The sequence below is a fragment of the Thalassophryne amazonica genome, chromosome 2 (genome assembly GCF_902500255.1).
Source record: "Thalassophryne amazonica chromosome 2, fThaAma1.1, whole genome shotgun sequence".
In the NCBI taxonomy this organism is placed as follows: domain Eukaryota; kingdom Metazoa; phylum Chordata; class Actinopteri; order Batrachoidiformes; family Batrachoididae; genus Thalassophryne; species Thalassophryne amazonica.
In genome coordinates this window covers 109,308,231-109,332,757 of record NC_047104.1, presented here as the reverse complement: position 1 = coordinate 109,332,757, position 24,527 = coordinate 109,308,231, and the positions used below count along the sequence as shown (strand labels likewise).

Genomic DNA, 24,527 nt, shown 5'->3' with positions numbered 1-24,527 from the left:
TGTGTGAGCCAGAATTCTTGCTGGTTGGTAGGGGGTCAAATACTTACCTCAACAAAATATAAACGCAACACTTTTGGGTTTGCTCTCATTTTGTATGAGATGAACGCAAAGATCTAAAACTTTTTCCACATACACAATATCTCCATTTCCCTCAAATATTGTTCACAAACCAGACTAAATCTGTGATAGTGAGCACTTCTCCTTTGCTGAGATAATCCATCCCACCTCACAGGTGTGCCATATCAAGATGCTGATTAGACACCATGATTAGTGCACAGGTGTGCCTTAGACTGCCCACAATAAAAGGCCACTCTGAACGGTGCAGTTTTATCACACAGCACAATGTCACAGATGTCGCAAGATTTGAGGGAGCGTGCAACTGGCATGCTGACAGTAGGAATGTCAACCAGAGCTGTTCCTCGTGTATTGAATGTTCATTTCTCTACCATAAGCCGTCTCCAAAGGCGTTTCAGAGAATTTGGCAGTACATCCAACCAGCCTCACAACCACAGACCACGTGTAACTACACCAGTCCAGGACCTCCACATCCAGCATGTTCACCTCCAAGATCATCTGAGACCAGCCACTCGGACAGCTGCTGAAACAATCGGTTTGCATAACCAAAGAATTTCTGCACAAACTGTCAGAAACCGTCTCAGGGGAAGCTCATCTGCATGCTCGTCGTCCTCATCGGGGTCTCGACCTGACTCCAGTTCGTCGTCGTAACCGACTTGAGTGGGCAAATGCTCACATTCACTGGCATTTGGCACGTTGGAGAGGTGTTCTCTTCACGGATGAATCCCGGTTCACACTGTTCAGGGCAGATGGCAGACAGCGTGTGTGGCGTCATGTGGGTGAGCGGTTTTCTGATGTCAATGTTGTGGATCGAGTGGCCCATGGTGGCGGTGGGGTTATGGTATGGGCAGGCGTCTGTTATGGACGAAGAACACAGGTGCATTTATTGATGGCATTTTGAATGCACAGAGATACCGTGACGAGATCCTGAGGCCCATTGTTGTGCCATACATCCAAGAACATCACCTCATGTTGCAGCAGGATAATGCACGGCCCCATGTTGCAAGGATCTGTACACAATTCTTGGAAGCTGAAAATGTCCCAGTTCTTCCATGGCCGGCATACTCACCGGACATGTCACCCATTGAGCATGTTTGGGATGCTCTGGACCGGCGTATACGACAGCGTGTACCAGTTCCTGCCAATATCCAGCAACTTCGCACAGCCATTGAAGAGGAGTGGACCAACATTCCACAGGCCACAATTGACAACCTGATCAACTCTATGCGAAGGAGATGTGTTGCACTGCATGAGGCAAATGGTGGTCACACCAGATACTGACTGGTATCCCCCCCAATAAAACAAAACTGTACCTTTCAGAGTGGCCTTTTATTGTGGACAGTCTAAGGCACACCTGTGCACTAATCATGGTGTCTAATCAGCATCTTGGTATGTCACACCTGTGAGGTGGGATGGATTATCTCAGCAAAGGAGAAGTGCTCACTATCACAGATTTAGACTGGTTTGTGAACAATATTTGAGGGAAATGGTGATACTGTGTATGTGGAAAAAGTTTTAGATCTTTGAGTTCATCTCATACAAAATGGGAGCAAAATGGGAGCAAAACCAAAAGTGTTGTGTTTATATTTTTGTTGAGTGTGTGTATATATATATATATATATATATATATATATATATATATATATATATATACATACATATACATACACACATACATATATACACACATACATACATACATATACAATGCGTGTGCTTTTATACTACATACTTACCAGATAGAAAACAAAGTCCACACAACTAAACAATGATCAAGAAAAACACCTAAACTGCACACAATACCCTTCCTCCTCCCTATACCTAGAAAAAAACCATGTGCCTATACTGCTGCTTAAACTGGTTCATGCTTGGACATTGCTTGAGCCCCACTCCCAATCTGTTCCACATCCTCACTCCACAAACAGAAATACAAAAACCTTTAATGTTGTATGTGCCCACTGATGTTTTAAGTTAAACTCCCCCCTCAGATTATAATCCCCTACTCTATTAAAGAACATGTTTTTAATATTTCCATGAAGTAAATTGTTTATTGCTTTATACACAATTTGTACTGTTTGAAAATGAACCAGATCAGTAAATTTTAAAATTTTAGATTTTAAGAATAGTGAATTTGTGTGGTCTCTATAACCAGTATTATGAATTATTCTTATAGCTCTTTTCTGCTGTATGAATAATGGTTGTGTTGTACATTTATAATTATTGCCCCAGACCGCTGCACAATAGTGTAAATATGGTAAGATCAGTGAGCAGTAGAGAATGCGGAGTGAGTTGTGGTCCACAATGTATTTAAATTTGTTCAGAACTAAAATGCTTCTTGACAGTTTGCTCTGTATATATTTTATATGAGACTTCCAGTTTATTTTATCATCAATTATCACCCCAAGAAACTTAGTTTCATATACTCTTTCAATATCCACCCCCTGTACTTGTAAGTCTTTATTACAGTTGCCAAATAACATATATTTTGTTTTACTTAAGTTTAATGATAATTTGTTTCTGTCAAACCACATTTTCAGCTTTCCCATTTCTGTAGTAGTTTCTGCAAATCCCCCCCAGAACAAAAAATGCTTGTGTCATCTGCAAATAATACTAATTTTAAAATCTTGGACACTTTGATATTAAAAATATCATTTATATAAAGTAAAAAGAGTTTCGGACCCAATACTGACCCCTGTGGGACACCACAAGCAATGTCCAAGCATGATGACGTATATTCCCCCAACTTCACAAATTGTTTTCTGTTACTCATATAACTTCTCACCCAGTGCAACACTAATCCCCTGATCCCATACCGTTCAAGTTTATTGATTAATGTATCATGACTGACTGTATCGAAAGCTTTTTTAAGATGTATGAATATCAATCAATCAATTTTCAATCAATTTTTTTATATAGCGCCAAATCACAACAAACAGTTGCCCCAAGGCGCTTTATATTGTAAGGCAAGGCCATACAATAATTATGTAAAAACCCCAACGGTCAAAACGACCCCCTGTGAGCAAGCACTTGGCTACAGTGGGAAGGAAAAACTCCCTTTTAACAGGAAGAAACCTCCAGCAGAACCAGGCTCAGGGAGGGGCAGTCTTCTGCTGGGACTGGTTGGGGCTGAGGGAGAGAACCAGGAAAAAGACATGCTGTGGAGGGGAGCAGAGATTGATCACTAATGATTAAATGCAGAGTGGTGCATACAGAGCAAAAAGAGAAAGAAACAGTGCATCATAAATTCCAACTGAATTTAATTTATGATCTATGGCATTTGTGATTCCTCAACTGATTCTATTAACGCCGGTGATGTTGAACTATTTGCTCTAAATCCTTATTGACTGTCATAAGTAATTTATGTTTGTTTATGAATTTATCTATTGTTGAATAATTTTTCTAATACTTTGGAAAATTGTGGATCCTGGATGAAATCTATACACATTCAAGTTTACACAGAAAATGCCACAAACTTATAAGATGATGTTTTATGTAAATGAGTATAAAATTTCAGAGATGAGCTGGATGCCAAATAGCAACACTGCATACAATGATTTCAAAACTGTCCAGACTGAGGTTTTATGAGATGTCATCATTTGTGCAAAAATAAAACAAATTTAAAATGGACAAATATTGAAGGGAGTCTGGCGCCACATGTCGTGCGACATATAAAGAAACGAAAAATAAAACACAATGCTCTACACAGTAAATTCATCTCAATGTGAATGACAAGAGATGTAATCTAATTCATAAACATTTAATGAAAAATGAAAGTTTACATTATCACCTTGTCTCACAGTGCTGAAGTGGCTGACGCCAGCTACCTGCTGCCCACCGCCGTACCAAACCATGATGTTCAAACGGTACCGTCGCAACCCTAATCTAGTTCTCTCTCTCTCTCTCTCTCTCTGCTCTCTCCTCTCTTCTCTCTCTCCTCTCTCTCTCTCCTCTCTCCTCTCCTCCCTCTCTCTCTTCTCTCTCTCTCTCTCTCTCTCTCTCCTCTCTCTCTCTCTCTCCTCTCTCTCTCTATAATTATATATATATACTGGGAGTGTGAGGGTTCGGGCCAGTATTTTAGCTGTTCTAGGACTGCACTCTACTGACAGAGACCTCTGATTACCACTGGGACCACTTTGGACTTTACCTTCCACATCTGCTCCAATTGCTCCTTCGGCCCTTGGTACTTCTCTGTTTTCTTGTGGCTCCTTCTTTCTGATGTTGCTGCTAGCTGGGATTGCCACATTGGTCACAATGTGGTTTTCTTTCTCATGTCAACCACCACTATGTCTGGTTGGTTGGCCAGCAGCTGATTGTCCGTCTAGAATTTGAAGTCCCACAGGACCTTAGCCCTGTTGTTCTCCATCACCTTTGGTGGCGTCTCCCATCGGGACTTGAGGACTTCAAATCTGTATGCATGTACATGATTCCTGACACTTGGTTGTGCCTCTCAGTGTACACTGTCCAAGGTTGTATCTTCCATCCTGCTACTATGGGCTGGACTGTCTCTGGGGCACATTTGCACAACTTGCAACTTGGGTCCTTGTGGGCTGTGGTAGACTGATGCCTCTATGGATCTGGTGTTTAGGTCTTGTTCTTGTGCTGCCCTGATCAGAGCGTCTGTGCTGTCCTTTAGGCTGGCCTTTTCTAGGCACTGGTAGGTCTTCTTGATGTCAGCCACTTCCTCTATCTGCTGATGATATATCCCATGGAGGGTGTTGGTCTTGCATTATATCTCCTCCTCCATCTTCAGCTGTCTGAGGCATTCTTGTAGCAGCTGATCTCGGGGGCCATCTTTCTGCTGTATACATAGATGCTCATCTCATCTCATCCTGGATTGTGGCTCTGACACTTACTAATCCTCACCCTCCATCCTTGCACTGTTTGTAGATCCTCAGGGTACTGGATGTTGGGTTGGAAACATTTGTGCATTGTAAAGAGTCTTGTTTCTTGACATCAGTGGCATCTATGTCCTCCTGTGACCAACTTATAATCTCAGCTGGGTATCTGATGACTGGTAGGGCATATGTATTGATGGCTTGGATCTTATTCCTACCAGTGAGCTGGCTTCTCAGCACCCATCTTACTTTCTGGAGGCATTTGACTGTGGCTGACCTTCTTGCATCTTCGTCATGATTCCCATTTCCAGGTACTTGTAGCTGTCCTGTATGTCCCCTATCCTGCCTTCTGGCAACTCACTCACTTTGGATCACCTTCCTTCTCTTTGTCACCATTCGACCACACTTAACCAATCCGAATGACATCCTGATATCCTCACTGTAGATCAGGGGTCTTCAACTCCAGTCCTCAAGGGCCAGTGTCCTGCACCTTTTAGATATGTCCCTGGTCCAACACACCTGAATCAAATGGCTGCATTACCTACTTACATACATACATATAACGGATTTTCTCTGTTTTATACATATTGGGGATTTCGATTATAACGGACAAAATTTGCTGGTAAATGGTAAAATGACTGCATTTACATAGTGCTTTTCCATCTGCATCAGATGCTCAAAGTGCTTTACAATAATGCCTCACATTCACCCCGATGTCAGGGTGCTGCCATACAAGGCGCTCACTACACACCAGGAGCAACGAGGGGATTAAGAACCTTGCCCAAGGGCCCTTAGTTATTTTCCAGTCAGACTGGGATTTGAACCGAGGATCTTCTGGTCTCAAGCCCAGCACCTTACCCACTAGACCCCAAAGGTGGAGGTGCTGGTTTTACTCTGTGTGTGTGTATATATATGTTGGAAACCATTCAGAAGATTCAGATGGCTTTCGGTGGCTTTTCAGTCGAGTGAGTATCCGCAAAATTGTGTAACAGCTGGGCATGTCACAACTTGTCCTGTGAGACTTCCAACACGGACGTGCTTTTTGTTGTGCGCCATTAGCGGCTCCGTTCCGATGCGCGAATTCCGCCGCACGTCTTTCATTACAAAATCTCCTGTAACAGTGGAATGTGCCGCAAAAGTGCTGATGTACACCTCTTCCACAATTTCTCTGGTAGTCAGACGATGTCCCGGATCAACACAGCCTTCACTTTGGAAATTATCTGGTCGATTCAGCCTGTCGATGGCCTCTCGGAGCGCGGCGTGCCCTCCGCCACTGTGGGCCGTCTTTAATCCGGTTGTAATGGTCCTTAATCTGTGTGACGCCCAGAGTATCCTCCCCGAAAGCCGTCTGAATCTTACGAATGGTTTCCACCTGGCTGTCTCTCACAGTTTCTGGAAAAATTTGATTCAGCACTGCTCCAATTGCTCAGCCATTTCCCTGACAATGAAAATCTGATGAGGGGGGTGGACCAGTGCTCACTCAAAGCCTGCCCACAGGCGAATGACGCAACCGACAGGCGTGAAAAAACTCACACATGCGCATGAAGGTTAAAGCTTGGCTGAAGCAAACGCACATGATTCAAATCCATATAGTTTTTAAAAAAAATTAAAACGTCCGATAGTTTTCTAACAGACCTCGTACACTGAAAAATTCCATGCAAGAAAAATTGTGTTGACCAGTGTTATTAGTGTCTGCATGTAGTGAAACCACCTGTGGAAGGCGTATCTCATTATTACAACATATAAACAGCAGTTAACCTCCATGCCAGACTTTAGTCAAAGTTTTTCATGATCGATGGTGCAATAAGTTTGTGCTGCCTCACACTCGTTATACAAAGACTGTGGGTGTTGGATGTGAAAACTGCACCTGCGCCAGTTGGAAACTAGCAGTGACACTTGTGCTACACTGTGGTACGCTTTGCCTTGGGTGGAAAAATGGGCTCCGAGTTTATCAAACTGGAGACAACAAAGATTTTTCACGCTGCAGACTGTCAGGATGTCATTTTCTGACGGGGAAACAAAGGACTTGCTGTCCTTTAACTCGCAGTCTCTCTAAAAATATCATCCATCACAGCCACAAAGAGAAAGCCACTGCAGGTACCTTGTCTTTCTTCAGGCTCTGCAAGATACAGAGTGAATCTGCTGACTGTATAGAAAACTTACTGTGTTTAATAGCTTTTCCAGATAACCACCTGAAACAGATATTGATTTCAAGTTTCAAGTTTGAGAAAGAGAATTTCATATTCCTCATATTTTCTCCTTATAATGGTGCAGTTTTCCACAGCAGCATACAAACATCTTGTCTCCAGCCATCTAAACATTGCTTTTTGTGTTGTGCACTGGTAGACCTACAATTCTTTCTCTCTGTCAAGCTTTTTCTTTATCTGCCCCTCTAATACTTTAGTATAACGATCTCAAAACACTGCAGAATATTTTAAACATTTCAAAATGTTTGAAGATCACTAAATTAAGAGTTGGAACTGATTTGAATATTTTATACCGTTGGTTTTGGGAGTAAAATTCTAAATAGCCCCTGGGCCCTCTTTAATATATCAAGAGACGCATTTCAAATAAGCCAGCCAGGAAAAGCACTCTTCTAGTCATTTAATGTAAGGCACAAACTTAAATGGCTTGGAATAAATCCAGTTTTTCAGAATCACAATGCAGCACATGCTGCCCACAGTTGGCAGATGGGCTGGTGCAGCTTTGCCATGCATGAATGAGTCCAGCCGATGTGTTAGTCAGCTGCCAGTCAGCACCATGTCAAGGCCAGGAACAGAAAAGCAAACCTGTCAGGGCTGAACACAACATGTACCAGTTGCTCCTGGACAAACCATACCAGATATCTTGAAAAACAAGAAAAAATGGTCACAAAATGACGTGTCTGTGTGCCAAAGGGGTAGAAACTATGCAAATGAGGCCCATTTCTACTCTCATCTTAACTAATACGGTAATATTACCAGTCCCTGGAATTTGGTACCAGGACCAAAGGTACTTTTTTTAGTGAGTTACTCACTCTGAAATAATAAAATCTAAATTTTGTCTTGTATGATACAGTAAAATTGTATGGAGAAAAATCTACAGCAGTTAATTAAAGTAAGTTTTGGTTGATTTGGAGCTGTTCTATATACAGTGGTATGTGAAAGTGTGCCACCCCTCCCCCTCGATGATGCAACTTCAACTTTGTCACTGATTCTTGAACACTGTTCTCAAGAATCATAATATTTACTGGAATCCAAGTGATCCTCAACTTTAACAAAATTCCCAGTACCTGCACTGGCCACACAGCCCCACAGCATGATGGAACCACCTCCAAATTTTACTGTAGGTAGCAAGTGATTTTCTTGGAATGCTGTGTTCTTTTTCTGCCATTCATTTCACAATGAATGAACCCGCACTCCTCGTCGAATACCACCATACCAATTCCTCAAAACAAAATATGCGTTGATAAGTATTTATGAATGTGCAATGTTCTGGAATGGCTGTCTCAGTCACCTACTGTACTCAAGTTAGCATCCTCCTAATGACAGGGCAGCTGTCCCTCCTAACAATGGGACTGACGCCACTCCTGACGCCTCTCCTGATGACGTGAATGATTCATTACCATGAACAAAAGAGTGAAACTGCTTTGACCTGAGTATCCCATTGTAAACAGGGGACAAAGCGTGTCTTAGACCCCCTCCCCGGTTAAGGCTGGGTTTCAACTGTTTTACATACAAAGTTTCCTTCACTCCCCTCTCAAACCATTTCTTTTCTCTGGCTAAGATTTTAACTTCCTTGTCCTCAAATGTGAAGTTAGTGTCTTTAAGGTGGAGATGAACTGCAGACTGAGGTCCACCAGCGCCCTTTCTGCATTGCTGGTATAGCCTTTTGTGCAACGGCTGCTTTGTCTCACCTATGTAGTGTTCGTCACAGTTTTCCTGACATCTGATAGAATACACTATATTGCTTGTTTGTAACTAGGGATCCTGTCCTTAGGGTGAACTAATTTCTATCTCAAGGTGTTAACAGGTTTAAAGTAAACTGATTTTGTGCTGTCTGAAGATCCTCTGTAGTTTTTCCCCTACTCCTGCTAAATAAGAGAGAGACACTCCTCTTCTTCTTGGCTCCATGTCCTGTCTGTCTGGGTTGATGTGCTCAACTCGGTGTTGCGAGGTGCCGGAATGCAATGATAGTAGACAAGTCTTCCCAACCCTATGTTTTTGGAATGTTCCAAAAACACCATGGTTGTCAAATTTGACAAGTAAATAAAAGTGTACCTGCTGTGATGCCCCTGTGACGCACATGGTCCACATGAGATGATCACTCCTCAATAAAGCCAGTATCACTTGGTGCTGCGTCTCTTGCTTTCAGGACCCTGGACAGCACCTTTCATCTGATCCCAGCGTTCTGTTTGAAGAAATCGCTCTCTCTCTCTCTCTCTCTCTCTCTCTCTCTCTCTCTCTCTCTCTCTCTCTCTGAGGGGGGAGGACTTTTTTGATGTCCTCGAGCATGTACAGTAAGGAAAAGTGACGTCATCTGTCCATCAGAGCACCAACTGAATGGAAGACTGATGAATTTGCTAACAGACCCAATATTAACTAAAGCTTTTTGCCACGCTCGGGCTGCACATTATGCAATATAACCCACACAATCTCCCCAATATATATACTCGGTCTTGCCACTTGCGGTGTGTGCTGCGTGCACGTCATACATAGGGGTAGAGAGTGAGATGTACTGCTGCACAAATAGCAGGTGCAGAGTACCTGCGTAGAACATCTGACAAACGGCACCTGTGCAATGACTGTGTGCCTTACTGTCATCGCGCAGCCTGTACTAGCCAAGCTCCTGAGTTGGGGCAAGCACACAGCGGCACAGCGACGCCCCATATGTTCTTGAGCTTTTGCAAGACCTGTAGAATTTGCACGTGTAGCAGTGGAGGACTCCATGGACAGTCTGCCATCTTCAACGGCGCTGAACACTCACATGATGCGCACGTCTCGCATGGTTTTGTCATTTATTCACCTATAGAATGCCCACAGCAGCACGTAAGGTGAGCTGTGATCAACGTTAAACCCACACTTTATTCCTTTGTTGATGTGGTAGTTTAATCTGACAGTGAATGTTAAGAGCTGCTAGGGATTGAAAAGCAAAATGTGACCTCAGAAGTATTCACTCTGGAGATATCCATGTTACTCATGTTGGCTGCTGTTTCTCACACTTCAAAACCAAACCATCACCTCATATAACGTTGCACGTAAATTCAAGATTCAAACAACTTTATTGATCCCTAAAAGGACAATTCATCTTCACACCAAATTACCTCAAACAAAAATACATCAATTAACCCACAATTATTACTAGTTGAAAGTAATAATGGCACACAGAATTAAAACAACCGCACATATACATTTGATTTGTTTATATACGCTAAGCTTTGAAACAGTCCGTCATCCTGCATTAAAGCTTAAAGGATTTGACAATCCCTTGAATGAGTGGGAGAGGGGTGTCAACATCATTGGGGTTGTCAGATGGGTACCCTCCATCTTCACTGTTTTACTGATTTAGGCCCATGACACCTCCGGAGGGCTCAACGGCAACATTTGGTGTCCCAGGTGTGCCTCCCTCTGTCTCTACCCCTCACCAGTCATCTCATAGCCCAGTTGTTATCTTTCCTTTTCATCCACAGCCAATTGCTGCTTTGCTCTGCTGCCTCTGAGAGTGCCTTCACTGCTTGGCGGAAGGCATGTCCTTTCACTCCCATCTGCTTCAGTAACCTGGTTGTGGTTTTGGCAATGAACCGTCTACAACCCAAGGAAACACCTTGGTAGTCCAGTTGTGCTGTTCTGCCTGGGCTGCTAATTCAGCGTACTTCAGATGCTTCCACTCATACGCCTCTTCACCAGCAGCTTCCCAAGGTACCGTTAACTCCAGGATGTATAGGAGTTTTTTGAGAAGTTGACCACAGGATTAGGTCTGGCCTGAGAGTAGTTGCTACTACTGCTACTAGTTGTTGCTATTACTACAGCAGCATTTCCGCCGCGCGGCATCCCGCTGTCCGAAGCCGGTCTGCACCTTATCATTACCACTCTGCACACACGCCAAAAATAAACAAACGCATAGATGCTTTCTGTTCATGACATGACATGTTGTGTCCTGTCGGATCATCCTGTTTCACATTACAGAAAGGGGAAGGGGGGAGAAACATGGAAATGAGTTGAAAGGGAATGAATGAATGAATGAGATTAGAGGGCATTTGCAAAACTGAAAATTCTGTTTAAGTCTGATACAGGAGCGCACCAATTGGCAACTGTATGACAGCTGGATATTATTTACACGTACGCTGCCATCCAGTAGAGAGCAGTGTTCTATGCATTTTGGGACAAATGTGATACGGTCACCATTTGTGCGCTGTGTCAGTCAGACTTAAACAGAATTTTCAGTTTTGCAGATGCTTTTTTTTTACAAATGAAAATATTACATATTTACAAATGCAAATTTATTTGTAAAAACCAACACACGTTACAGTAACTTGTGTCCTGTTTTTTTAACAACCAACCAGTGATGAGGAGGCTCAATTTCCCATAATGCCTTTGGCCATCTGTGAGTTTTAATGCTCAAACATTTAGAATTAGTGCATTACTTTAAAACTAAAAAAAAAATTGTGACATTTTCACTTTGTAAAAATGACAGTTAATGTTAATATCACTTTCCAGAATTAGTTTGTTTTTTTAAATCAAACCATAAATCAAACCTGTTCTTCTGTTTATGCCTTTGGCCCACATCAGGGAGTCTGTATGCTGTGAATTATTATTATTATTATTTTTTTTTTGGTAGCAGCCAGACAGCCAGATCCTTTCTGCTGGGTTAGGGTTGAGCTCAGCTCCTTACAGCTGACTGACTGCTGCAAAACACAACAGAGAGGAACTAACGTGTGATCTTAGGGTTTACAAATGGTTTTGACTGTTCGGCTTTACTTACTATGCCAGAAAAAAACGTTAGTGGACTAAAATTTAGCAAAACTAAATTTAGCGGAAGCTAATTGGTCCACTGATGGTTTTAGAAGTTACTTGAAAAGCTAATCCGCTAACAAAAAAGTTAGCTTGGCTAATTAGCAGATTTGCGGAACTGTGCCCACCACTGGCAAAAAATTGAGGTAAACTTTTCAAGCATTCAAAAATTTCATCCAGATTAACCAAATCAGTGTCATTACACAGTCACTTCCAGGTGTACGTAGTCTTCCAGTTTCAATCATGTTCAAACATCTTTAAATGAAGTAGTACTAGTGAGTACAACTTCAGATGTAAATTTGTTTGTGCTCCATTGGGGTAACAATTTGAAGCAAGAGCAGTGTTTGTTGTGGTTCTGGCTGAGAACGCAGCCAGGCACAGCCTTAACTTTCGTTTTTGAGCAGATTGCCATTGTGGAGACATTGTGCGATGTAGATGAAACATGGGATTTAGCCAAACAATGGCACAATGTAAAAGTAATGCCATGAGGCATGAAACCCGGGAATTGTGTTAAGCAAAGTCACTGGGGAAAACAGGGAAGAAGCACCTTTATTTTGAAAATCAGCCTGATGCTTATTATGGTATGATTGCACACAGCTATTATTCCTCTACGTGGGGACAGCCCTAGATTATTTACAGCATTAAGAAATGGAAATAGCTGAGGGCTTAAAGTGTGTTCTACAAGTGTTTCGTGCAATAAAAACATGAAAACCCAAGCAAAGACAAAGAAAGAGAATTGGCACTGCAAAAGAGGAAGAGTGATTAATGTCATGTATGATATGGACAGTCCAGGTTAGTGTGGGCTGCAACATGTGATTAATTAACAATTTTCAGGCTCCATTATAGCAGGAGAATGTCTCCTTTGAACTCTTGAGAAGAGCAGAAGTATCCAAGACAACCCTGCAGTGTGAAGTCATGTCAGGGTGCTGCACATATGACACAGGCAGCAAAATGCTTCTGCCCACAGTGTTATGTGCGTTTCAACAACGTAACACTGCTCAGACTACTTACTGTCTGTACTTTCCAGGTCAGAGGCTGTGAAAATATAAAATATTAGAGCTGTGAGCTTTAGACCATAGAACATCAAATGTTCTGAAATTGAAGACATACTCGTATGGAGTTTTGTCAATGTTTTAAGATATTTCAGGATTTTTGATACCAAACCATTTGACATGTCATTCTTACTGATTAGATAAGCACTCAGTGGAGTGCTGATCCACAGCTTTGAAGCATTTTAGCAGGTATGTTACTATTTCCTGTTGGTTGAGTTTGCTTTGAGTCTGTCCAAGGACATATATTTGTATGCAAACTATCCAAATCTATGAAAGCTGCATCGCCCATGTGGAACTAGTCATATTGATGGAAACAATCACTGCAGCAACAGCACATTTGTCCTACATGAGTATTTCTCACAATACATTTCTGCTTTCCTCCCACAGGAACAGAGAGCGGATGTATTGGAGCTGAACTCCTTCAGATAGGTGGGGATGTGGTTCTCCTGGCAGTGCAAGCAATCTCTGTTTCAATCTTGAAGGCATAAATCATCTGTACAGACTCGAAGAAACGACTTGTCGTCCCACTCTGGAAAGGAAACGGTGATGGTATAGATTGCGACAGCTATAGAGGTATCACATTGCTCTTTGCATCGGGGAAAAAGTGTTTGCAATTATTATTATTTAAAAAAAAATTCATTCCAAGTTAAAAACAGAACAATTTGTCCTCACACCCAAGAAATCAACCATGGACCGTGTCCGAGGTCTGTGAGTATTCACTGAACACAAGCATGAATATCAGCAGGAAGGCGATTGCCTGAACTGCAACACCTACAGGGATATGACACTGCTCTCTGTGCCGAGAAAGACACTTGCAAGCATTATTCTTAAAAGGATTCAGTCCCAGGTAATTGCTTATCAGTAACCAGAACAGAAGTCAACCATTGACTGCATTCTGACTCTGCAAATATTCATTGAGCACGAGGGAATATTGGCAACGCTTTTTTGCAGCCATGTTGACTTTTGCAAAGCCTTTGATTTGGATGATGAGGCTGCTCTTTGGGACAACCTGAATATTCATGGGATCCCCAAGATAATGTTGGACATCCTAGCTAGCCTATACACAGGTACTGTGTCTGCCTTATTGAGTGAGGGCAAAATCTCTGACATCTTAGTGAAGACCCAGACTTTCATTGAGTTTCTGCACTCAGCCATCAGAATTATAACTGTGTGCAGTGAAAATATTGAACTTGTGTAATGATTCACTGCAGGGACATTCATGTCTCTGGATTCACTACATTTGAGATTGAAAGATGAGTGTGCTGGACAGAGGTTCTATGCAGGGACCTTGGGTGGGAGAATGAAGATGCAACTCTTTAGGTTCCTTGTGTGTTCAATTTTACTGTCCGTTTGTGAGTTTTCAACACCAACCAGTGACCTAAGCTGATGACTGGATAGCTTTAGTGCGAGGTCTCATTGCAGACTTCTTGAGTCCCGCTGGAATTACTTTGTTCTGACATCACAGTTACTTCAGGAGATGAGGTGTACCAATTGCATTTGAAGAGAATGTCAGTTACAATATGTGGGCCATGTGGCACACTTCTCTGTGTACAATCCATTGCACAGGTGCCTCAGTCTTGAAGACCTCACAAGCCTGAAGAGGTGGCCAGGTGAATGCCCAGATATCACCTGGCTGCGTCAGACAGCTGGCACGTTCTGGCAGGTAGAGATGGCCCAGTGTAGATGGCTGCCATCCAGATGGTTCCATAGTTTGATGGATGCAGAGATCTGGAGCCCTAATGCATATTCCCTGACCTGATCTCACATGTTTTGCATACATAATTACGTAATTTCTTAATGTTAATTTACTGTCTTAATGTATTTATAAATTGTTTAGGTTCTTGTTAGCAAATATACACTATCATCATTATCATTATTATTATTATTATTATTATCATCATCATCGGTATGGAATAGTCTTCTTCTGTCTATTTGTGAAACTACTCTAGGCATGTGTTTAAACATGTAGTTAAGCAGTTCTTATTAACCAGTATTGTAAGTTCTAGTCAAGGAATCTTTTTATATTATTAACGACCATTTCTTCAGTTTTTCTCTTTTTGTTGTTCTTTTTTCTTGACTAGCTGCTTGGTCTGTATGTGAATTGCGTAGAGCTATTGCTCAAGAATTCCTTTTTATATACTTTTATTCTTTGTTATTTTACTAGTTTATTGTCTGGTTCATGTATTTCCTCAACACATTTTGTTGAGCTTTTCCATTACTGTATTTCATTTTCGTGTATGTCTGTTTTTCTTTCATTATTTTATTCCTATTTCGAGGACCACAGTGTAAATAAGCATCCATATTGGAAGCTTTCTTGTGTTATCCTCGGCAGTACTATGTATTTTTATGTAATTTTATTGCTGAATAAATTCAAATCAAATCAGAATTATTATTATTTTATTATTACTTATATTTTGTCATTTGATTTTAAATGGACCACAATGGAAATAAATGTTTCCCTCTTACTTGTGTCATTCATGTATTTTTAATGTATTTACAATTATATTATGTTCTTACATTGAACTTATTAAATAAAATCACTTACGCAAGCTTTATATAAAGATGATTTACCTCCCCCTGCTGGAATGGCGTGTGAGTCCAGAATTGTAATTATCAAAGTCCATTGTTCAGTGTTATTAGCTAATATCCATAGTTTCTTCAAAAATATTAGTCCTATCAACGTTCTGTTTTTCAGCATTCATCCTTGACCCATAATTCATAAGCATACCAAACAGCAATGTCAGCTCTCCACAGTTTGTCTGTGATCAAAATTACACATGCACGCATGCATGCAGTACTTTTTGTCTTTTCTGAATTCTGCCGCAAGCAGGTGCTTTTATTTTCACACACCCACAAACAGAGACACTGGCAAAAGACATCAAATGCCCTACATGTTTCACTCACGGTAATGGCAACACAATACTTCACAAAACTGTCTTAACCAACTGAACTACAAAAAACACAATAAATCAATAACACTAACAACACTGTTAACTAACATGAACCACATAACATTTAAAACCCCAAAACCCCGAACTCCCATGGTGCATTTGCAGCACAGCGTCCATTGTTCAATGTTGTTAGATAATATCACTAATTTCTCCAAAAATATTAGTCCTATCAACTTTCTGTTTTCGCAGTGTTAATCCTTGACCCAAAACACACAAGCATACCAAACGGCAAATGTCAGTTCTCCCCAGTTTTGCGGTGATCAAAGCCATAGACACACAGAAGCCACTTGGCTATTATATGACAGACAGACAGACAGACAGAAAGACAGACAGATAGATCGGTGTGTGTGTGTGTGTGCGCTCAACAGTTCAGTAAGGTTTCATTCAGTTGCACCACATGGGTTGTGATAAATGCTCTGATCAAGGTGAGGTGGGTTATCAGGACGTGATAACAACAAAGCAGACAGAAAGAAATGAACAATATCATTAAAAAAATGTGTATATACAAAACCGTGTGACTTAACTTCCATATGGCAAGTACACCATAAAAAAGAAAACATTCCACGGCTTTCCAAGGTCAGTCATTAGGGAAAAAAAATGGGCTCTGGTCTGGAAAATTAAGGCAATATTTCCTTTTTTCTTTCCCTGTTCAACAGGATCTGGTTCAGCAACCACTACACTGTTCACAGCAGTACCATTTCTCCAAATGCCACTTGAAACACAAGCACTCCTATGGTCAAGTTCTGTTTGTAGTTTTTATTGTGAAGTAGAAAAAAATAAAGCACCACTTTGCATGTTGTTTGATGTGTTTGCAAGGCAACAATGATGCACTGTAGAAGGTTTCCTGAGCGTTATGTCATGATTCCATTAAGATCGGCTCTCACACACTGTATATTCAGCTACACGTGAGGAGCATACAATAAAAGCACAAAGCATCCGTTTCAAATAATTGTGTCCCTCGTACCTCTTCAGATCACCATCATAGCCATTATTACAATAAAAAGCTCCCTCTTGGGTGTTATTACTTTGTGCTGGGTTATCAGATAAGCAGCTGAGAGTGGGCGTTCTGAGCACACTCACCACAAGAGAGAGGGGCCTCTTCCACGACACCACTCCGATCAGACCAGACAGCAGCACCTGGCAGAGAAAAAACAAAAACAAAAACATGCATTGTGAGAGGTGATGGGTAGTATCAGGTGGGTATATATATGACAAAAATATGAAAACTGCAAAAAATTATATTCAATTTGAACTTCACTAATTTTATTTGGATTTCACCGGCAACCCGCCTTCCTCTACCAACAGTGTTCACTTTTACTTATAAATCCATTTCTAACTGGATGTAAATGACACATACGAGGTCTATTAGAAAAGTATCCGACCTTATTATTTTTTCAAAAATCATATGGATTTGAATCACGTGTGATTACATCAGACATGCTTGAACCCTCGTGGGCATGCAAGAGTTTTTTCACGCCTGTCGGTTACGTCATTCGCCTGTGGGCAGTCTTTGAGTGAGGAGTCGTCCACCCGCTCGTCGATTTTTTTCATTGTTTAGGAATAGCTCAGAGACTGTTGCTTTGTTTGATAAAATTTTTTTCAAAACTGTAAGGCACAACTGAGTGGACACCATTCAATAAATTCAGCTGGTTTTCGGTAAAAATTTTAACGGCTGATGAGAGATTTGGTCTTGGTAGTGTCGCTTTAAGGACGGTCCACAGGCGCCTGACGGCGATCTGCGCTTCGAGGCGGCGCGTCTCGCCGTTTCAAGTTGAAAACTTCCACATTTCAGGCTCTGTTGACGCAGTAAGTCGTCAGAGAACAGAGAACTTACAGAAGAAGTCGGCATGAGGAGTTTATTCAGACATTCCATTGTTAACGGTCATTTTGTAATGAAAGAACGTGCGGGGCAGAGTCGCATGTCCGGGCTGGACCCGACCGCGGGGGGTCGCGGCAGGAAAAACACCTCCGTTGGAAATCTTAACGGGCAAGTTGGAACATGCCCAAGCTGTTAAACAATTTCTCAGTTACTCACTTGTTGAAAGCCATTAAAAGCTGCCTGAATTCTACAAATGGTTTTCAACACGGAGGTGTTTTTCCTGTCGCGGCGCACACAGATTTGCCGAGTCGTTACGAAACAACTCGGCGAATTTGCGCGTACGTCTTTCATTAAAAAAAAATGTCCTTAACAGTGGAATGTCCGCATAAATTCCTCATGCCGGCCTCTTCTGAATCTTCTCGTTCTCTCACGATGTCCTGGGTGAATTAAGCCTTAAATTAGGAGTTTTCAGCTCTAAACAGGCCGACAACAGCGACTGAAGCGCTGCAGGACGTCCCGCTCCGTGGGAAGTCCTTACACCGACAGAAACACCCCATATCTCTCATCAGCCGTTAAACTTTTCACAGAAAACCAGCTTAATTTCTCGAATAGTGTCCACTCGGATATTCCTCACAGGTCCAGAAAATTTTTGATAAAGCAACGCGCGCCGTCTCGAGCAGCGTGTGAAACAAAGGATTCAGCCGAGAGGGCGGGACCACATCTCACTCAAGGCCTGCCCACAGGGAAATGACATCACCGACACGCGTGAAAAAACTCACGCATGCGCACGAGGGTTTCAAGCATGATTGGTGTAATCGCATGTCATTCAAATCCATATAGTTAAAAAAAAAAATAAAAGGGTCGGTTTATTATCTAAGAGACCTCGTATGATTCTGTGGCGTGATCATTTTGTGATTTTATGTTATTGTAACATATGATACCAAGCTGTCGTAGTTGGTGAGGATCCGTTAGGCATTTGTAAAAGTGTAAACGGTATTACTGTGGTGTTCTCAAAATAATAATACCCTGATTATAAGCCCCCCACCACCCCACCAAGACACATGTACTGGGAGAAGTTCACCAAACTTCTTTTTCTTTATATCAATCAATCAATCAACTCCTTTCTTATATAGCGCCAAATCACAACAAACAGTCGCCCCAAGGCGCTCCACATTGTAAGGCAAGGCCATACAATAATTATGAAAAACCCCAACGGTCAAAACGACCCCCTATGAGCAAGCACTTGGCCACAGTGGGAAGGAAAAACTCCCTTTTAACAGGAAGAAACCTCCAGCAGAACCAGGCTCAGGGAGGGCAGTCTTCTGCTGAGACTGGTTGGGGCTGAGGGAAAGAACCAGGAAAAAAGACATGCCGAGGAAGGGGGGCAGAGATCGATCACTAATGATTAAATGCAGAGTGATGCATATGGAGCAAAAAGAGAAAGAAACAGTGCATCATGGGAACCCCCCAACCAGTCTACGTCTAAAGCAACATAACCAAGGGATGGTCCAGGGTCACCCGATCCAGCCCTAACTATAAGCCTTAGCGAAAAGGAAAGTTTTAAGCCTAATCTTAAAAGTAGAGAGGGTATCTGTCTCCCTGATCTGAATTGGGAGCTGGTTCCACAGGAGAGGGAGCCTGAAAGCTGAAGGCTCTGCCTCCCATTCTACTCTTACAAACCCTAAGGAACTACAAGTAAGCCCGCAGTCTGAGAGCGAAGCGCTCTAATTGGGGTAATATGATACTACGAGGTCCCTAAGATAAGATGGACCTGATTATTCAAAACTTATAAGTAAGAAGAAGAATTTAAATTCTATTCTAGAATTATCAGGAAGCCAATGAATAGAGGCCAACACGGGTGAGATATGCTCTCTCCTGCTAGTCCCCGTCAGTACTCTAGCTGCAGCATTCTGAACCAACTGAAGGCTTTTTAGGGAACTTTTAGGACAACCTGATAATAATGAATTACAATAGTCCAGCCTAGAGGAAATAAATGCATGAATTAGTTTTTCAGCATCACTCTGAGGACAAGACCTTTCTGATTTTAGATATTGCGTAAATGCAAAAAGGCAGTCCTACATATTTGTTTAATATGCGCTTTGAATGACATATCCTGATCAAAAATGACTCCAAGATTTCTCACAGTATTACTAGAGATCAGGGAATGCCATCCAGAGTAACGATCTGGTTAGACACCATGCTTCTAAGATTTGTGGGGCCAAGTACAATAACTTCAGTTTTATCTGAGTTTAAAAGCAGGAAATTAGAGGTCATCCATGTATTTATGTCTGTAAGACAATCCTGCAGTTTAGCTATTGGTGTGTATCCTCTGGCTTCATGGGTAGATAAAGCTGGGTATCATCTGCGTAACAATGAAAATTTAAGCAATACCGTCTAATAATACTGCCTAAGGGAAGCATGTATAAAGTGAATAAAATTGGTCCTAGCACAGAACCTGTGGAACTCCATAATTAACTTAGTCTGTGAAGAAGATTCCCCATTTACATGAACAAACTGTAATCTATTAGACAAATATGATTCAACCACCGCAGCGCAGTGCCTTTAATACCTATGACCTGCTCTAATCTCTGTAATAAAATTTTATGGTCAACAGTATCAAAAGCAGCACTGAGGTCCAACAGAACAAGCACAGAGATAAGTCCACTGTCCGAAGCCATAAGAAGATCATTTGTAACCTTCACTAATGCTGTTTCTGTACTATGATGATTCTAAAAACCTGACTGAAACTCTTCAAATAGACCATTCCTCTGCAGGTGATCAGTTAGCTGTTTTACAACTACCCTCTCAAGAATCTTTGAGAGAAAAGGAAGGTTGGAGATTGGCCTATAATTAGCTAAGATAGCTGGGTCAAGTGATGGCTTTTTAAGTAATGGTTTAATTACTGCCACCTTAAAGGCCTGTGGTACATACCAACTAACAAAGATAGATTGATCATATTTAAGATTGAAGCATTAAATAATGGTAGGACTTCCTTGAGCAGCCTGGCAGGAATGGGTCTAATAAACATGTTGATGGTTTGGATGAAGTAACTAATGAAAATAACTCAGACAGAACAATCGGAGAGAAAGAGTCTAACCAAATACCGGCATCACTGAAAGCAGCCAAAGATAACGATACATCTTTGAGGATGGTTATGAGTAATTTTTTTCTCTATAGTCAAAATTTTGTTAGCAAAGAAAGTCATGAAGTCATTACTAGTTAAAGTTAATGGAAATACTCAGCTCAATAGAGCTCTGACTCTTTGTCAGCCTGGCTACAGTGCTGAAAAGAAACCTGGGGTTGTTCTTATTTTCTTCAATTAGTGATGAGTAGAAAGATGTCCTAGCTTTACGGAGGGCTTTTTTATAGAGCAACAAACTCTTTTTCCAGGCTAAGTGAAGATCTTCTAAATTAGTGAGACACCATTTCCTCTCCAACTTACGTGTTATCTGCTTTAAGCTACGAGTTTGTGAGTTATACCACGGAGTCAGACACTTCTGATTTAAAGCTCTCTTTTTCAGAGGAGCTACAGCATCCAAAGTTGTCTTCAATGAGGATGTAAAACTATTGACGAGATACTCTAACTCCCTTACAGAGTTTAGGTAGCTACTCTGCTCTGTGTTGGTATATGACATTAGAGAACATAAAGAAGGAATCATATCCTTAAACCTAGTTACAGCGCTTTCTGAAAGACTTCTAGTGTAATGAAACTTATTCCCCACTGCAGGGTAGTCCATCAGGGTAAATGTAAATGTTATTAAAAAATTGATCAGACAGAAGGGAGTTTTTCAGGGAACACTGTTAAGTCTTCTATTTCCATACCATAAGTCAGAACAAGATCTAAAATATGATTAAAGTGGTGGGTGGACTCAATTTACTTTTTGAGCAAAGCCAATAGAGTCTAATAATAGATTAAATGCAGTGTTGAGGCTGTCATTCTCAGCATCTGTGTGGATGTTAAAATCGCCCACTATAATATCTTATCTGAGCTAAGCACTAAATCAGACAAAGGTCTGAAAATTCACAGAGAAACTCACAGTAACGACCAGGTGGACGATAGATAATAACAAATAAAACTGGTTTTGGGACTTCCAATTTGGGATGGACAAGACGTAAGAGACAAGCTTTCAAATGAATTAAAGCTCTGTCTAGGTTTTTGATTAATTAATAAGCTGGAATGGAAGATTGCTGCTAATCCCTCCGCCCCGGCCCGTGCTACGAGCATTCTGACAGTTAGTGTGACTCGGGGTGTTGACTCATTTAAACTAACATATTCATCCTGCTGTAACCCGGTTTCTGTTAGGCAGAATAAATCAATACGTTGATCAATTATTATATCATTTACCAACAGGGACTTAGAAGAGAGAGACCTAATGTTAATAGACCACATTAACGTTTTAGTCTGTGGTGCAATTGAAGGTGCATATATTATTTTTTCTTTTTGCATTTTTATGCTTAAATAGATTTTTTGCTGGTTATTGGTGATTCTGGGAGCAGGCACCGTCTCTACGGGGATGGGGTAATGAGGGGATGGCAGGGGGAGAGAAGCTGCAGAGAGGTGTATAAGACAAAGCTCTGCCTCTGGTCCAACGCTAGACAGTCACAGTTTGGAGGATCCAAAAAATTGGCCAGATTTCTAGAATGAGAGCTGCTCCATCTAAAGTTGGATGGATGCCGTCTCTCCTAACAAGACCATGTTTTCCCCAGAAGCTTTGCCATTATCAATGAAGCCCACCTCATTTTTTGGACCACCACTCAGACAGCCAGCAATTCAAGGAGAACATGCGGCTAAACATGTCACTCCGGTCTGATTGGGGAGGGGCCCAGAGAAAACAACAGAGTCCGACATTGTTTTTGCAAAGTTACACACCGATTTAATGTTAATTTTAGTGACCTCCGATTGGCGTAACCGAGTGTCATTACTGCCGACGTGAATTACAATCTTACCAAATTTACGCTTAGCCTTAGCCAGCAATTCGATTCGATGTCGCCTGCTCTGGCCCCCGGAAGACAATTGACAATGGTTGCTGGTGTCGCTAACTTCACATTTCTCAAAACAGAGTCGCCAATAACCAGAGTTTGATCCTCGGCGAGTGTATCGTCGAGTGGGGAAAAACGGTTAGAGATGTGAACGGGTTGACGGTGTACACAGGGCTTCTGTTTAGGGCTATGCTTCCTCCTCACAGTCACCCAGTCAGCCTGCTTTCCCGACTGCACGGGATCTGCCAGGGGGGAACTAACGGCGGCTAAGCTACCTTGGTCCGCACCGACTACAGGGGCCTGGCTAGCTGTAGAATTTCCACGGTGCGGGGGCCGAGCCTCCAATTCGCCCAGCCTGGCCTCCAAAGCTACGAATAAGCTGCACTTATTACAAGTACCGTTACTGCTAAAGGAGGCCGAGGAATAACTAAACATTTCACACCCAGAGCAGAAAAGTACGGGAGAGACAGGAGAAGCCGCCATGCTAAATCGGCTAAGAGCTAGTAGCTGCGCTAAGCTAGCGGATTCCTAAAAACACACAAAGTGAATAATGTGCAAATAATCCAGAGGTGATTCAGCAGAAGGAGTGCCCCAATCAAGGCACCAAACAGGCCATGAAGCAGCACAGGCAACGCACAACAACGGTGCTAAAATAAAATAAAAATAAAAAAAATAAAAAAATAAAAACGAAAGCGTTAGCAAGCTAGTTAGCTTGCCAACGCTAATGAAAGTTAGCTGATAAAAGTGCTCCGTCGCGATGTTTCGACCGTTCGAGGTCTTCCTTAGGCGTTGGAGCACAGTAAAAAAGTTAAAAAAAAAGGTAAAAAAGTAAAAAAGTCTTGAAAAAGACTGTTAGTTCAAGTCCAAAGCAGCAGGTAGCAGTCTCTGTGTAAACAGTCCCAACAGAGAGCCAAAATTCTGATGCAATCTCACTCCGCGATCCACCAATCATTTTATATAGTGCAAATGATTTTGTTTGAAAATAAATGCACATTTTAGTGCCAGAACATATCATACAACACATACATATCGACACACTCTCCTGTCAATTTCTTGGAAATGATGCTTTTATTACCACAGTAAGCATTTCTGATGGTCATTTTTTTGGCTTACTATCTTCAAGTATTGAACTCTGTTGCACTAGATTGCATGGCTGATTAAGAGTTGTTTCATGCAGCATTTTTCATTTATCACCATGAGCTTTAAGTTCGCATCATAATTTCTCCTCAGATGTTACATGTACAAAGTGTCCAAGTTGGATGGTGCATTCCGGATGTCCACAGTTGCATCTAGGGTCATTGTGGAATTTCCAGGTGGAGACATGATACACAGTTCTGACTTGATTGGTATGGATCTTGTTGAGTGCAGTCCATTGTCACCCACCAAGTGAGAAACCTGGAAGTCCAATGGTTGGCTCTTTCACAAGGTCATTGTTTGTGAAATCATGGTGCTTCCACCTGTACTGCCAGGCTGTTGTCAGGTTGAAATCCATACCTACCAGTGCCTGACCCCACCCAGTCTCATGCTTTTTTTCTCGTGCTCCTGTCACGAAATGACTCAAATTTTCGTGACACCTTTTTTTTATTTTACTATTTCTAACCCTACCCCTTTCCTCTAACCTGGACCATAACCATAACCTAACACTCTCCCTTCCCCTAACCTTAACCTTGACAGACACCCCCCTTCCCCACATCACCCCTCTTTTCGTGATACTGTCACAAAATGAATTTGTTTCGTGCCAGGAGCACGAACCATAGATTATTTTACTTTTTGTAAAAGGGAGGTGATGGTCTAGTGGTTAATGCATTGGGCTTAAGACCAGAGGA

At 41.7% G+C, this 24,527-nt stretch overlaps 1 protein-coding gene across 2 annotated transcripts in view; it reads right to left on the bottom strand.

The window, feature by feature from the left end:
* The window catches only part of fam189a1 (family with sequence similarity 189 member A1), a 347,606-nt gene that overhangs the window by 230,488 nt on the left and 92,591 nt on the right, over positions 1–24,527 (bottom strand). For both annotated transcript variants that reach the window (XM_034191627.1, XM_034191634.1), the window contains exon 2: positions 16,983–17,039. In XM_034191627.1, coding sequence (XP_034047518.1) covers positions 16,983–17,039 — 57 coding nt within the window. The remainder of the gene's footprint in view (positions 1–16,982; positions 17,040–24,527) is intronic.